This window comes from Herpailurus yagouaroundi, unplaced genomic scaffold, assembly GCF_014898765.1.
Source record: "Herpailurus yagouaroundi ecotype Mexico unplaced genomic scaffold, PumYag 166, whole genome shotgun sequence".
Taxonomy (NCBI): domain Eukaryota; kingdom Metazoa; phylum Chordata; class Mammalia; order Carnivora; family Felidae; genus Herpailurus; species Herpailurus yagouaroundi.
In genome coordinates this window covers 18,059,189-18,075,541 of record NW_024412407.1, presented here as the reverse complement: position 1 = coordinate 18,075,541, position 16,353 = coordinate 18,059,189, and the positions used below count along the sequence as shown (strand labels likewise).

At 38.9% G+C, this 16,353-nt stretch overlaps 1 protein-coding gene across 7 annotated transcripts in view; it reads right to left on the bottom strand.

Moving 5' to 3' along the window:
• The window catches only part of DENND5B (DENN domain containing 5B), a 196,824-nt gene that overhangs the window by 46,039 nt on the left and 134,432 nt on the right, over nucleotides 1-16,353 (bottom strand). For 4 of the 7 annotated variants that reach the window (XM_040488503.1, XM_040488497.1, XM_040488499.1 and 1 more), the window contains 5 exons: nucleotides 11,703-11,796; nucleotides 10,775-10,885; nucleotides 7,498-7,629; nucleotides 5,698-5,850; nucleotides 4,753-4,831 (listed from right to left, as the gene is read on the bottom strand). In XM_040488503.1, the coding sequence (XP_040344437.1) occupies nucleotides 4,753-4,831; nucleotides 5,698-5,850; nucleotides 7,498-7,629; nucleotides 10,775-10,885; nucleotides 11,703-11,796 (569 nt within the window). The remainder of the gene's footprint in view (nucleotides 1-4,752; nucleotides 4,832-5,697; nucleotides 5,851-7,497; nucleotides 7,630-10,774; nucleotides 10,886-11,702; nucleotides 11,797-16,353) is intronic. The other 3 variants (XM_040488500.1, XM_040488501.1, XM_040488502.1) reach the window with 1 other exon arrangement.

Below are 16,353 nucleotides of genomic sequence, written 5' to 3'. Positions count from 1 at the left end.
AACTCTAAGAAGGTTTCTGTGAAGTCTACTCCAGAAGAGAAATTTATATACTATTTAAATGTATACATCTATTACTATTTCTTAATTCACCACATTCAAATATAATAGGCCACTTTCTCCTTCAATATAAACACTGTGGATTTAACATTCAGCCATAGGAATTTCTTTTGTATATCTGCCTGAATCAAAGCTGCTACATAGGCAGCAAGTTTGTAGAGGGCAGAGACTGTATATATTATTTCTACAGAACCATCTACAGTCTACAGGCAAATAAGTAGTTAATAGAGAACTTAAAAACAATTTTTTTTAATGTTTATTTATTTTTGAGAGAGGGAGAGACAGAGTGTGAGCAGAGGAGGGGTAGAAAGAGAGGGAAACACAGAATCTGAAGCAGGCTCCAGGCTCCCAGCTGTCAGCACAGAGCCCACTGCGGGGCTTGAACTCACAGACTGCAGGATCATGACCTGAGCTGAAGTTGGATGCTTAACTGACTGAGCCACCCAGGTGTCCTAAAAACTTTTTTTTTTTTTTTTAAAGTGAGCTCTACGCCCAACTTGGGGCTTAAACTCATGACCCTGAGATCAAGAGCGACACGCTCTACTGACTGAGCCAGCCAGGTGCCCCTAATAGAGAACTTTTGATGAAGATAAGATGATTGAAGAGTGACTCAAAATTCTTGGGCTAGACCCAGAATGACCATTTAAAAGCAGTATTTTCACCCTCTTCTGCATCCGACTCTACTACTTGCCAACTGATTAAAAAAATCCACTGAAAGTTCAGTGGAATCTTGTCTAAGGATGCAAAGTTTAAGAATACCATCTATGTCTAAGCTGGCCAACATTAAAAAAATTTTTTTTTTTTTAATTTTAGAGAGAGAGAGAGGAGGAGCACAAGCACAGGAGAGGAGAGGGGGTGGGGGGTTAAGAGAGAGAGAGAAGGTGGGGAGAGAGAGAGAGAGAGAGAGAGAGAGAGAGAGAGAGAATCTCAAGCAGGCTCCACACGCAGTGCAGAGCCCAATGCAGGGCTTGATCCCATGACTGCGGGATCATGATATGAGCCAAAATGAAGAGTTGGACACTCAACTGACTGGGCCACCCAGGCACCCCTAAGCTGGCCAACATTTTTTTTTTTTAATTTTAATTGGCCAATATTTTTAAGGGTAGAAACTTTTGAGTAATATGTCAAGAACAGTCTTTCTAGGATCGATTGCATCCTAAGATCCCTTCTCTGAAATAGGACCTCAAACTACTAGGTGCAGTGACTTGGCACTGCAGAATTTAACTAAGTCAAAATTAAGACAGTCTGAAAGACGTGAAAGAAACTTAAATGCACATTACTAAGTGAAAGAAGCCAATCTGAAAAGGCTACATACTACATGACACTTAACTACATGGCATTCTGGAAAAGGCAAAACTATGGAGAAAATAAAAAGGCTAGTGGTTGCCAGCAGTTAGGTAAGGAAACAGAGGAATAAATAAATAAGTGGAGTACAGAATATATTAGGATAAATAAAGCGACACTACATGATCCTATAATGGTGGATCCACGTCACTCTACATTTGTTTAAACCCATAATATGTACAAAACCAAGAGTGAACCTAAACTATGGACTTAGGGTAATGATCTGTCAATGTAGGTTCATCAACTATAAGAAATGTACCACTATGTTAGGGGATGCTGATAATGGGGGAGGCTGTGCATATGTGGGGGTGGAGAGTATATGGGAAATCTTATATTGTGTGCTCAATATTGCCATGAACCTAAAACTGCTATAAAAAATAAAGTCTATTTTTAAAAAATTAAGACAATCTACCCTGCTGTGGTCTTCTTGCTAAGACAGACTTTCCATTCTTCTGTAACCCTTAAAATGTCTCTGACTCCTGTTCAGTGTTGCTTCTGAAGGAATAATGATCTATCATCTAGTCTCATCCTGGCTCAGTGCTAGTAACAGTGGTGTTCAAACCTACTGTTTGAACTCTAAGTACACAGAGGATCACTCCTTAATATGAAAATGTAGCCTGTTTATTGCCATTAATTAGGATGCTTCACAGTTGGTAAACAAAAAGTAATTTTGGGGGAAAAAAAACTCACCCAGATTTAAAAGCAAGTCAATAAACTGCTAATTTCTGTATAATTAGAACACACTGCTTCTCAATAAAGAAGTATTTTATTTTTTAACTAATGTTTTTATATATATTTCACACTGTCATATTTTAAAATTCTAACATCATGGGCTGAATCATCAGAAGTGTTACAGCAATATTTATAATAAAATCTACCCCTCCTAACAGATAATAAGTTTGATTTTAAAAGCTACATGGCTTACATTAGTCCTACTTAGGATCAGTAAAAATATTTAGATTTTGTTCATTCTCTTATGACTAGCCCTTTATCAACACTTGACACTGCAGCAAAAATAGTGACTACATGAGGCTTGGACACGTTTGATACTTTTTAGCCTTGACTTGAGAGTTTTGCTGGCCCCACTACTGACTAACAAAAGGCCACTGCAAACAGCTGAGTCTCTGGTCTCCACCTCAACCACCCATCATTTGAGCAGCCAAAGCCATGAAGCCGCTGGTGTTGTCAGGCAGCTGCTCGCTTTAACAGCTGGACATTCTCACATGCCTCATCTGGCAAAACAGTCAAATGCTTCCATCTCTCTGTTCAGTTCTCCAACATTTCATCCTATAAAGGGTTTATTTCTTCGTAGGAATTTATTTTTTCTAAGTAGAGTAAGCTACCTTGGTTATGGTTTTATGGTCCAAACAGCTAAATTTTCTAGGAACACAGGTAAATGTTAGAGATCGTTTCAGGGCATATATGCATTTTTACTTTTTATTATTTTTGTTTTAATTAAAAAAAAATTGTTTTTTTACATGTATTCATTTTTGAGAGACAGACAGAGCACAAGTGGGGGAAGGGCATAGAGAGAGGGAGACAGAATTCGAAGCAGGCTGCAGGCTCCGAGCTGTTAGCACAGAGCCCGATGCGGGGCTCAAACTCGCAAACTGCAAGATCGTGACCTGAGCTGAAGTCGGACTCTTAACTCACTGAGCCACCCAGGTGCCCCCTTTTTATTTTTTTTAGTATTTATTTTTGAGAGACAGAGACAGAGTATGAGAGGGGGAGGGGCAGAGAGAGAGGGAGACACAGAATCAGAAGCAGGCCCCAGGCTCTGAGCTGTCAGCACGGTGCCCAACACAGGGCTTGAACCCACTAACTGTGAGATCGTGACCAGAGCTGAAGTTGGACGCTCAACTGACTTAAGCCACCCAACCGCCCTGCATTTTTACTTTTTCAAGAGAGAAAAGGGCAAAGGAGATGGACACTAGAGAACGCTTTTAAACTTGATCTCAATTTTTACAAATACAGTTACATCTTGGGACATCAGAACCTTGGCATTCTATTTAGTGGAGCTCCAGGATAACATATAGTATCAATTCATATTCCTAGCTGTCTGATTAAACACATTTAAAAACTAGGTTTCTGGGGTGCCTGGGTGGCTCAGTCAGTTAAGCATCCAACTTCGGCTCAGATCATGGTCTCATGGTTAATGAGTTCGAGCCCCACACTGGGCTCTGTGCTGACAGCTCAAAGTCTGGTACCTGCTTTGGGTTCTGTGTCTCCCTCTCTCTCTGTCCTTCCCCCGTTGTGCGTGTATGCACGTGCTCTCTTTCCCTCTCTCTCTCAAAAATAAATAACATTAAAAAAACAAAACAAAACAAAAAACCCCCTAGGTTTCCAACAATAAATACATTTAGGGTAGTACTACAATGAAGGGAATGGAAGGGTATGCTTCAATTATATTTGCAATGCCTTCTTACGCTGCTGGTTGGCTTATTTTTTCAAATCTATTTTTTTTTTAACATTTCTGAATGTGCAAAATAATCTGTCACTTTATTTTTTATTTAAATATTTTTATGCTTATTTTTGAGAGAGAGAGAGAGAGAAAGAGCATGAGCAGGGGAGAGGCAAAGGGACAGGGGGACAGAGATCTGAAGCAGGCTCTGTGCTAATAGCAGAGAGCCCCACGCAGGGCTTGAACCCATGAACTGCAAGATCATGACCTGAACTGAAGTCAGATGCTTAACTGACTGAGCCACCCAGGCATCCTGGGGAATCTATAATTTTAGAAAAGGTTCCCAAATAGCTGATTTAATATAAAACATTTTATCTCTACTAGATTTTCACCATTACTTCTACTTTTTGTGAAATAGATGGTTATTTTACATAAAGAAAAATATGTATCTATGAACCCTATATAACTCTAACTAGCTAAAGTATAACAACACTTCTAACAAGTGATGTCTTGCTGTAAACTGAATAAGAAATATGACTCCTGAAGACTTTTGAGGCATATATACATATACATGTTTTTTTCTCTGAAAGATTATTAATAATGGGTGTATAAAACTTTAAGGAAAAAAACCCAGGATACACTGCAGCCTAACAGTGGTGAGAGTAAGGTATACTTGTATGATCCTTTACAATTCATTAGGGGTTTTCACATGTTATCTCATTTAATCAACATTATAGTCTTATATAGCATAACATTATTTTCCCTGTCTTGTGGATGAAGATCAGAAAGGTCAAGTGACTATTGCTCCTTCTGCCTTACCCCACTACTGGCAAGATGGGTAAGTTTCAGCCTGAGAGAGAGAGAGGAGGTATAGACAAAGCCGTATCCTACTGATTCTTCCCATGGTCCAATGCCACCAGTTCCGCAGAAACAAACCAATGAACTCTCACCTGGTGATTCTGCAAGATGCTCTTGTTTCTCTTCTCTGTCCTGAAACTGAATTAAATGTGACCACAAAGCTGACTTCCCCTGAAATTACAAGGCACAAAAAATTTTTCATCTTATAAGAACTAATTAATCAAAAAATAATTTCTTATCAAAACCATTCACGTTGAAATGGCCATTTTGATGTTGGAGATCCAAGCTCATCCATTCTCAGCTGTGTAATATTCTGAGCAACTCACTCCTTGCGAAAGGAGGGTCATCCTTTGCCTCACTGAGAAGATTAGCAATAGCCTGGGGAAGGGCAGCTAAAGAGACCGCCAGAAGTAGGCATGGACTTCTGAACTTCAGCTCAGTTGTTATTTAATTGTATGTTTAGGACTGTCTACACTGGCCACACTAGTAACCACAGAATTAAAAGGCTCTAGCAGCACAGAGTGTATTTGTGTATATCCATATGCAAAATATGTTTGTGTGTATGGAATGCCAACTATGGAAGAAAAAAAGCCAGAGGAGAAAGAGAAAAGGGGAGGAAGAAAGAACATGTTCACAACAGAAAACAATCAGAACAGGAGATAAGAGGGACAAAAACAAAGAAACCATTTGATTTTTTGCACCCTGAATAACTAGATACCTTAAAATGGTAAAGAAGGTTAATTCTGGCTAACAGATTTTTTTTCTGCACAGTGACGAAAGCAGACACTCAACAGGGGATATGGCCTCTGCAGTAAATGTGCTGTTTTATCCTTTTCTGTTTACCAGGAAAAGAGCCCCAAACCACCTCTTAATCATGGGTTTTATTTTCTTTTTCTGGAATTAAAAAGCCTATGGTGCATTTCCCGTTATCCTGTGACAAAGAAACATACCCTTTAATGTTTATCTTTTTCTCTTTGTGACATTTCTTGACAGGGTTCCTAACAAGCCACATCACCAGGACCTCCTGAGACTATTACCTGCTTAATCTGTAAGCCGTGGCTCCATATCCTTTCCAGCAGGTCACAGAGACTGGCGATCAAGGTGTTCTCCTCCAAGCCGGTTATGTTTGCTTCTCCATGGCCCAGTTCCACTGCTTCATGTCCCATTTTCTCCACCAACATGCGTTTTGTCTGAGAACATCACATGTGGTCACAAGTGTTATCCCAGTAGTGAAGTAAAAAAGCCAACAAGTCAACTACTAGATCAGAGACCTGGGTTCCTTTCATTACACCTTTTTTAAATTTTATTTATTTATTTATTAAAAAAAAATTTTTTTTAACGTTTATTTATTTTTGAGACAGAGAGAGACGGAGCACGAACGGGGGAAGGTCAGAGAGAGGGAGACACAGAATCCGAAACAGGCTCCAGGCTCCGAGCTGTCAGCACAGAGCCCAATGCGGGGCTTGAACTCACGGACTGCGAGATCGTGACCTGAGCCGAAGTCGGCCGCTCAACCAACTGAGCCACCCAGGTGCCCCTACACCTTTTTTTTAAAGATTATTATTATTATTTTTTTAGTAAGCTCTACACCCCATGTGGGGCTTGAATCCACAACCCCGAGATCAAGAGTGGCACACTCCACCTACTGAGCCAGTCCCCCATCCCTTCATTATACTTCTAATTGTAGATTTTTTATCACTTTGGGAAAAGTATCTTAATTTCTGTGGTCAAATAACTGCAGTAATATCACATATAGTTTTATTATTTTGTCAGACAAATAGGGGGTCACTAGTGGGAGAATATGATACTATATGAAAGTATCCTCAAGTAAACATTTATGATGGACAGTTTTCAGAATACTAGCTTGAATAACTTTGGGGAATCACACCAGACCCAGGAAATGGGAAGAATGTGAAACCCATCCTGCCACTGCAACTAAGCCTCCACTGCCCCTGCACGTTGGCAGACTGAAGGTACCTGCAGTTAGCTTTGACTACACTTAGGCAAAAACGACAACACAAACAGCTCTAAATTTTTTCAGAACTCCCTAATCTGTGAGTGAACCAGGTCTCTTTTTCCTTCCTCTTTTCCTCTTTTATCTTGTCACTGCTCATGAGTATGCACCAGAAAATAAAAAGGAAATAGAAATTAGTTTCAAGTAAGCAACTTACAGCAGTCTTAGCTGCACTTATCAAATGTAAAATGAGAGAGAATCTAGTTCTTTAAGGTCGAGACCATCTCTCTGATTCAACACTGTATGCTGATACTGAAACCAGTGTATATACTGAATACACAGAAGGTACTCCAGAAGTGACTGTCAAATAAAAGAATGGAATTACTGGCTAAAATGATGTCCTGAATTTTGTCAGTTTGTATTATCACCTTTGATGAACACAGCTATCTGAGAAGAAGACTAGTGTGTTAATATATACAAACCTAACCTATAGCTAAGGTCTTCTTCCTCATGGGTATACATACATGATGGGCATGGACAAGGTTCTACACAAAAACCGTGTTGCCTTTTGCATAAGATGACCACATTCCTGATACAACTTCTGACTGGCTTACTATCCTGTTCATGTTGGAGAAAAAGACAGCAATGGCTGAAGAGATGAGAGAAATTGTGCAGGGCTCTCTATGTCACTGATTCTATGGGCAACAGAGAACCCGTGAAAATTCATGACCTCAGTAAAGAGTACGTGAGGTTTACACACCCCAGGAAAAGTTTTCTTCGAGGAAAGCTGCAGGCCCAGATGGGAGCTGATTCAGCTCATCTTAGCCTCACAAATGGAATTAACATGATAGCACACTGTCTTCCATCAGTGAGTAATACGTACCTTCATTCTACATTCTTTTAATAAGCCTTCTACAAATTTGCAGTTGGTCTGTGCAATCACTGCAGGAGAAAGGTCTGACAATTTGGGTTGCCTCAGGTTTTTTCCTAAACTTCGCGCCTCTTGCATATATTTCTAAAAATTAAAGAGTATTTTTAAATACGTAAACATCAGATACTCTCCTTTCTTAACATTACACAAATAAGTGCAGAAACAACAAGATGCAAAGAAGGCCCCAAGTGTATTCATGCAATAGCAATTCAAGTTTTAGCGCCACCTAAAGGCAGAGGGCATTCGTACTCTCCTCACTTCCCAATTGTTAACCCCTGTGAAAATGAGGGTGACAGAAACCCCATCAGGTTAAAACACATTCAAAATACGATGGAATCTAATCTCATCTAGTTTACTCTTTTTACTGGGAATACCCGAGGTTGTGATTAGTCAGGAGCATGATGGGGATGAAAAAAATTGGGGTTTCTGGATTACTAATCCAAGGTTCTACAAGAAACCAGTGATTCTCAGATCACTGGTTTCCTCCTCTCCCCACAGATCGAGACTGAACACACTCCTACCCTCTTGGGCAGTGCTCTCCAACCCAACCCTTTGCTTTTAATCAAGTCACAACAGGGAAATCAGGAGCTCTAAAATCTGGTTGCAACTAATTTTATAACCTCAGGCATATTTGCTTACTTGTAAAATGGGCATAAAACATGCCCCCATACCTCACAAGAAAGACCATGAACTCACTCTGAACTTGTTTGCTACATTCCCCCCTTCCTTGCCTTGTTCCACAATCAAGAGAAAGTGGAAACATATTACTTTCAGAGAAAGTGATGGCTCAGAGAGTACCACAGAAATCCAGTCCACTGCTCTTGAGCTTTAGTTAGTGAATGTCCAGGAGAAAAAAAATCACTATGGGTGATTACCACAGGACGCTGGTTGTCCCTCTTCTTTCTGTGCCACCTGCAAAAGCTCATCTACATACTTTACGTTTGCATCAGGACCACGGGGCAGAATCTCCGCAAAGTCCAAGTGTCTTAGGACCATTTTTAGAGAATAACTACTCTAAGTGATATAGTAAAACCAGCAGTTTGTTGAGGGGAGAGAGAGATTGTAAGCCAGCACATCCTCCCACAGGCACATATGTGAAATCTATCTTTACTATCTTAAGGGAAGAATTTGATATTGTAAGGGAAGATGTGTAAAATCCTTTGCATTCTTTAAACAAAAGGGAGTTTGTACATTTAAAATATTTCCCTTTGGAAGACAAATAATCTGCTAAATCTTGTACAAATTTCTAAAAAACCCCACTGATTAGGGATTTGGCTGATCAGTGTACCTGCTACTGCATAAACAGAAAATGTTTCCTTTCTAGTGCAATCATTTTAAGGAAAGATTTTTAAAAAATGAATGCTACAAATACTTAGTTCCCATTATATTTGTGTCTATATTTTTGGCTTCAAATCTTTTTTAGAGGGTCAAAGAAAGAGGGAAAATTGAAAATGAGAGGCAACTATCACCACCAGGGAAGCTAAGGGTAATAAGGTCTATCAAAACATCCTGAAGGTTAGTTTTCAAATAAATAAACGCAGGAAATGAAAAGCTTCAGCAAAACCCACCTGAGATACAAGGTAGAGATCCTATATGAGAATTATAACACGTGCATTTCCTAACATTTCAGGTGGTATAGATATTATCTGGATTATTACAAATCAGAGATAAAAGGCTGGTAAAAAAAATGTTAACTGGCAAATGTTAAAGGGGTTGTTTCTCCCCTGTGTCTGTTCTTCTACCTTTAGGACTCGTGCAAATGCAGAGAGAACTACTGTGACTCAGTCCTCCAGAAGAGGGAAGATTCAGTCTTAGCTTAGGAAGAAACACTGGCTAGAAGGAGTGAGGAACACTGTCAGGCTAGAGACTAGAAACAGGTCTTGGCATTTCTGTTTTTTCAAAAATATATGAACAATTAGGTTACTAAGTAAATAACTGGATTAAGAATAAAGCCCTGTTAAAGTGTACGTTCTATTTTATAAATGAAAACAAGCTAGAATGGGGTTATCCTTTGACTGGTCATATTTACCAAGTACACAGCACATATGGGGCAATATGATTATCAGCCAACAGCGAATGCCATAGGGCCCAGTCTTCTCCTGAGCATCTCTGGTGAAGCCATGGAATGAGCAACATTCCTCGGACATGCACACAGAGGATAGAGGGGGTGGCAGGAGGCCCTTCCTCACAAGAAGTGAGGCTGCCTATGTACATTGCAAGAAATAGAGCACTTGCCTTTATAGTAAACAAGTGATGATAAAAATGTAATTTTCTTTGGGGCAGTTGGAGGAAAAGGTGTACTTTAAGGTGAAAAATGGAGAAGAAAGAGAAATCTTTCACAAGGAATGTCTTTATAAGAAGTTCATTTTACTACTAAAAGGAAGTGACCCCAGATTTCTTCTGAGATTTCTACTATGCTCTTCTTCATTTCTGTCAAAGACAAAAATAACAAACCAGGAGTCCTAAGTTCCTCTTGTCCTCAGGTGAGGAGCTGTTGAGTGCAACCTGGTAAACAGGGTTACTGGGAAGAGGACCAGTTTGGCTATCAGCAGTCCTGGGCTACAGGCCCAGCTCTGCCTTGTGTGTCCATTTAACTTTGGGCAAGTCTCTTGGACTTCATGTAATGTTGGACAAGGTGACCTCAAGGGTTCCTCTTAGAACTAAAATTCTATACTGATGATCTGCTTTTCTTAGCACATAAAATACAAACCAGGAAGAGAGGAAACACGTTTCAAACTAAAACAATAAAAAACCAAACCAAAACAACAACAACAAAACCCTCAAAAAACAGATCAGGAAGTTCATTAAAATACTGTGGAGTAAAACCCAGCCAAAAAAGAAAAACTGTTCAAAAATGAATTATTTCTGCATTTCTGCAAAATACTTAAAGGGAGTTTGAACATTTAATATATTTCTCATTTGAAAGAACACAAGTGCTACGTCTGGTCCCTCCACAACTCCCCCCTTACCTTCAAAATACCACTAATAAGGAATCTGAATAATTAGTTTTACCTGCCAAGAGTTCAGAATTACTTGCATTAGCACACACCACCAAGAAAAGGTATCAAACATAACAGGAAGTGGAGAGCAAAATTGAGAGGCTGACAATTCACGTCACAAGGTGATGTGAGGCTCTACAGCTATATGTACACACACATGTGGATAATTCAAGGACACCAAAGACAAGATTCAGGAACATCTGCAAAGCACTTTCAGGCAAAGAACATACCAGGCAGCACTCAGAGAAGGATTTTTTAGGAAGTCGTGCAGGAGGAGGTAGACCCTGATCCCACTCCCAGAATGCCATGGAGTTCTGACAGACCAAAAGTTCCCCGGAAGGCTAAGAGGATGGAGAAGTGCCAATGACAGAAAAGCGAAAAAAAAAAAAAAAAAAAAAAAGGACAGGGAGAAAAAGACCAGCAAAATGTGCATGCATATGATATAAAGTCACAGCAAAAGGGAGGGGAAAGAAGAAAATATGATAGCACAAAGAAAAGCACTAGACAGATTATGTTTCAATTTTTAAGAAAATGTTTAAAATCATAAATGTATGAACATTTCAACCAAAAAGCAATAGATATTTGGAATGATGTTTTCTACTTTATTTTACACATCTGAGTTTAGAAAATAGTTAATAGATCTTCCGATTGCATTTTTCTTTGATTACAATAACCAAAACTTACTTATAATTATTCAAATGTATAACTATGCTTGTATTTTTAAGTAGTACAAATAAAGCATAAAGATCTTATTTCAAAAATAATTTCTAAACACTTTAAAAAATGGTGTCTACAATCCAAGGATAAAGCACAAGCAAATGCATCTTTATTCTAAGTTTAAATTATGCTTGAAACTTAAAATATGTTTCTTGTATACTTTTTCCCCCCACAGGAGACATACTGACCAAAAATGTATCCTAAACTTAGCCTTTACTTGATGTGGTACACAGGGAGACTTGTTTAGGGCCGTATTTTAGGTGTATTAAAATTACAAAAAGGTGTTCTTTTAAAGTCAGTACAAAAGGATTACTATTTTAAAATAAAACAAAACCATTCTGTAAAGAAATTGGAAGAACTTGCACCATGACAACTGCTGAGCTGAGTAAGCCTAGTTCATGGCTCTTGTATGGAGGCGTCCTGGGAAGGCGGCCCACATACCTCCCTCAGGTCGTTGTCCAATCCTATGTGCTCGGAATGTTGGCGAAGGCGGTCTTTCCTGCGCTGCGCCGTGGCGCTCCGACTCACCCAGCGACTGGAAAAATAGCCGTACCCAAGAAGGTGCAGGTTAAAACAAACAACAAGAAAGCGATCACTTATCTCCAAAATAGAAAAAATGTACTGTTTAAAAGACTAACAATACTTATTTTTCAACCAATTCTTTAAATATGTAATGTCTTTATTGTAATGTAAATACCACACAATACACCTATTTAAAGCATACAATTCCAGCGGTTTTTATTATATTCAGAGACATGTAACCATCACTAAAATCAGTACTTTTTAAAAACTGAGGTTAAAAAAATACATAGTATCACCTCATAATGATCCTCTCCTTTCCACTTTACTGTTCAACAGAGCCCCAAACCCTGGATGAATACTATCGTGTAACTTCTCATATCTATGTAGATTAGTGGTTGATTTGTCATGCCCTTTATCACCTCTCTCCCATTCCCCTCAAAAACTGTTCCAAACCTTTCGCTTTATCCTCAAGGGCCTCCCCTCAATTGCCTGCCTTCTGCTTAAACGATGTATACACAGACATTTCATCTTTCTTCTAATCCCAAAGTATAAAATATACTGGCCATAGCTCAAAACTATTACTGCCACCTGTAATAAACTCCTTGACTAATTCTCTCTTGCTTTCTTCAACCTGCCGCATGAACTATCTCTTTTATTTTTTTAAGTTTATTCATTTTGAGAGGGGGAGAGAGAGTGTACAAATGGGGGAGGGACAGAGAGAGAGAGAGAGAGAGAAAGAGAGAGAGAATCCCAAGCAGGCTCTGCATGGTCAGGTCAGTGTGGGGCCCGATGTGGGGCTTGAAGTCACCAACCATGAGATCATAACCTGAGTTGAAGTTGGACGCTTAAGCAACTGAGCCACCCAGGTGACCCTAGTCATCTTTTTCTGAATCTCCAATTTTTCTTTCTCAACTGAATAATTTCCCTTCAGCTTACAAGCATGCTGGTCTCTCTCTTGACCCTCTACAGTTATGTGTAAGTTTCTTGCTTCACTCTTTCCTGTAAAAATTCTTAAAAGATTACATATAAGGCTTCTACTTAGTTACCTTTGGATGTTCGGTTTATCGCAAATAAGCTTCCCCCGACAATGCTCTTGAAGCCATATATCCTTAACTGTCACATCCAATGGCTATCATTCAATTCTTAGCTCAACCAATCTCTCTGCTACACTTAGTACCATCTTATAACTCCAGCTATTTTCAACTAAGTCAGTGTTTCCAATGGGGTCAGTTCTGTCACCTTTGAGCCTTTGTCCCTGAAGTTTCCTCCCAATTTCTATTCTTTCAGATAGCTTCAATGTTACACAGAAAATGTTCTTTAATTCTTCCAATTCTAAACTGTCTACCCTTCTTATACTCCCCAATTTTATTACCTATCACATTGTGTTACAATCACTTATCTCTATTCCTATAAAATCCTCTCTATTATAAACTCTCCAAGAGCTGGTATGTCTGTCACTGTTTTTTTGGCAGTCTGTACATCACCTGGACTTTCTATAAATACACTCTAAATACATAATCAGAAATCCAGTCTAACATTTAGGCTTACAGACATTCCTCACAACCTGTATGTAATAACAAATTGTTTCCTTAATCCAAGACTCATAGTTTGGCCTTTAAATGTTCCTAAAATTAATGTGTCTTCTATTCCATATACATGTTTAATGTATAAATTTTCCAAAAAGCTTTTGAGTTAATAACAGATCTTACGACCAAGAGTTAATCAGGATCAAGTAAATGTGCTCAAAACAACCTAACTGTTCAACAGTAGGGGGTGCTATATAATGAAATATGTAATCATTAAAAAAGTTGCTAGGAATATTAAGATAGAAGAATGTTCATGGTACAATAATGAATGGGGAAAACAAACAAGATAAAACATTGTATAAATAATCTCCTAATTTTGTGAAAAAGTAAACATGGACATGCACACCATGATCTATGCAATGGAAGAGCATGACAAGAAATGTTGACATCTCATGGTGATGGCATTATGGGTGTTTTAAAATTTACCCTATCACTTTCAAGTATTCTAAATTTTCTAGTGAGCGTATATTATTTTAAATCAAATCATTTTTAAAAATTTCTCAAATCTTGAGTTATCATCCCCATGACTATGTATTCATCACACTTTTCTAAGAATATCTACTCTTGCGTATATTCTTGATAGCACAGAGCTATATAAATTTTAAAAAATGAATTTATACTTTGGCACTCAGGAAAAGTCATATTGTATTACTGACAGTTCATTATTTTTATTTTTTTATTTAATAAAGTATGCAATTTACAAAAAGCTTAAAATGAGAATGCAGCTTCTTTTGTTGCTTTTAAAATAATTTACGCATGCCTTTGGTTTCAAGCTTCTGAATCATTTCATTTCAGTCTGCTATTTGGAGGAACACTGAATAATTATGATAAAAATGACATCAAGAAAGGTAGTCCCTCTTAAAATAGTTTAAAAAAATAGGTTTAAAAATTTTTTTTTCAACGTTTTATTATTTATTTTTGGGACAGAGAGAGACAGAGCATGAACAGGGGAGGGGCAGAGAGAGAGGGAGACACAGAATCGGAAACAGGCTCCAGGCTCCGAGCCATCAGCCCAGAGCCTGACGCGGGGCTCGAACTCCCGGACCGCGAGATCGTGACCTGGCTGAAGTTGGACGCTTAACCGACTGTGCCACCCAGGCGCCCCCAAAAAATAGGTTTTAAAATAAAAAAATAAAATTAAAAAATTAAAAAATAGGTTTATATTGGGACAAAAAATACCAAGTCCTAGTGATAAATCGTTGAAGTGGAGACCTTGGAAATGTCCCAATAACAAAGTATTAAAGTAAGACTGTAAAAAGAATACAAAAAAAAACTGGGGTGACTGAGAAGGAAGATCCAGAAAAAAAGAATATTAAGGCACTGACAAAGAAAGATTCTTTGCTTGATCAAACCTTAGTTAGGCTTCTGAACCTTCTCCTAGGTCACTGTGCACTTCCTTATAAAATCCAGTTTTGACAAGAACGTTGCTAAGTCAGTTTAGCAGGAGAGCCCCCATCCTCAGTATTTGATCATTCTCAATGTCTGATCAGTTTCTTTTTTTTTCTCTTTTTAATTTTTTTCAATATATGAAATTTATTGTCAAATTGGTTTCCATACAACACCCAGTGCTCATCCTAAAAGGTGCCCTCCTCAATACCCATCACCCACCCTCCCCTCCCTCCCACCCCCCATCAACCCTCAGTTTGTTCTCAGTTTTGAAGAGTCTCTTATGCTTTGGCTCTCTCCCACTCTAACTTTTTTTTTCCTTCCCCTCCCCCATGGGTTTTTGTTAAGTTTCTCAGGATCCACATAAGAGTGACACCATATGGTATCTGTCTTTCTCTGTATGGCTTATTTCACTTAGCATCACACTCTCCAGTTCCATCCACGTTGCTACAAAGGGCCATATTTCGTTCTTTCTCATTGCCCTGTAGTACTCCATTGTGTATATAAACCACAATTTCTTTATCCATTCATCAGTTGATGGACATTTAGGCTCTTTCCATAATTTGGCTATTGTTGAGAGTGCTGCTATTAACATTGGGGTACAAGTGCCCCTATGCATCAGTACTCCTGTATCCCTTGGGTAAATTCCTAGCAGTGCTATTGCTGGGTCATAGGGTAGGTCTATTTTTAATTTTCTGAGGAACCTCCACACTGTTTTCCAGAGTGGCTGCACCAATTTGCATTCCACCAACAGTGCAAGAGGGTTCCCGTTTCTCCACATCCTCTCCAGCATCTATAGTCTCCTGATTTGTTCATTTTGGCCACTCTGACTGGCGTGAGGTGATATCTCAGTGTGGTTTTGATTTGTATTTCCCTGATAAGGAGCGATGTTGAGCATCTTTTCATGTGCCTGTTGGCCATCCGGATGTCTTCTTTAGAGAAGTGTCTATTCATGTTTTCTGCCCATTTCTTCACTGGGTTATTTGTTTTTTGGGTGTGGAGTTTGGTGAGCTCTTTATAGATTTTGGATACTAGCCCTTTGTCTGATATGTCATTTGCAAATATCTTTTCCCATTCCGTGGGTTGCCTTTTAGTTTTGTTGGTTGTTTCCTTTGCTGTGCAGAAGCTTTTTATCTTCATAAGGTCCCAGTAATTCACTTTTGCTTTTAATTCCCTTGCCTTTGGGGATGTGTCGAGTAAGAGATTGCTACGGCTGAGGTCAGAGAGATCTTTTCCTGCTTTCTCCTCTAGGGTTTTGATGGTTTCCTGTCTCACATTCAGGTCCTTTATCCATTTTGAGCTTATTTTTGTGAATGGTTTGAGAAAGTGGTCTAGTTTCAACCTTCTGCATGTTGCTGTCCAGTTCTCCCAGCACCATTTGTTAAAGAGACTGTCTTTTTTCCATTGGATGTTCTTTCTTGCTTTGTCAAAGATTAGTTGGCCATACGTTTGTGGGTCTAGTTCTGGGGTTTCTATTCTATTCCACTGGTCTAGGTGTCTGTTTTTGTGCCAGTCTGATCAGTTTCTACATCATCCATAACGCCCCAGGTGATGTCTGATCACCCAGGCCTGCCTTCAGCAAGAATCCTGTTAGGTTG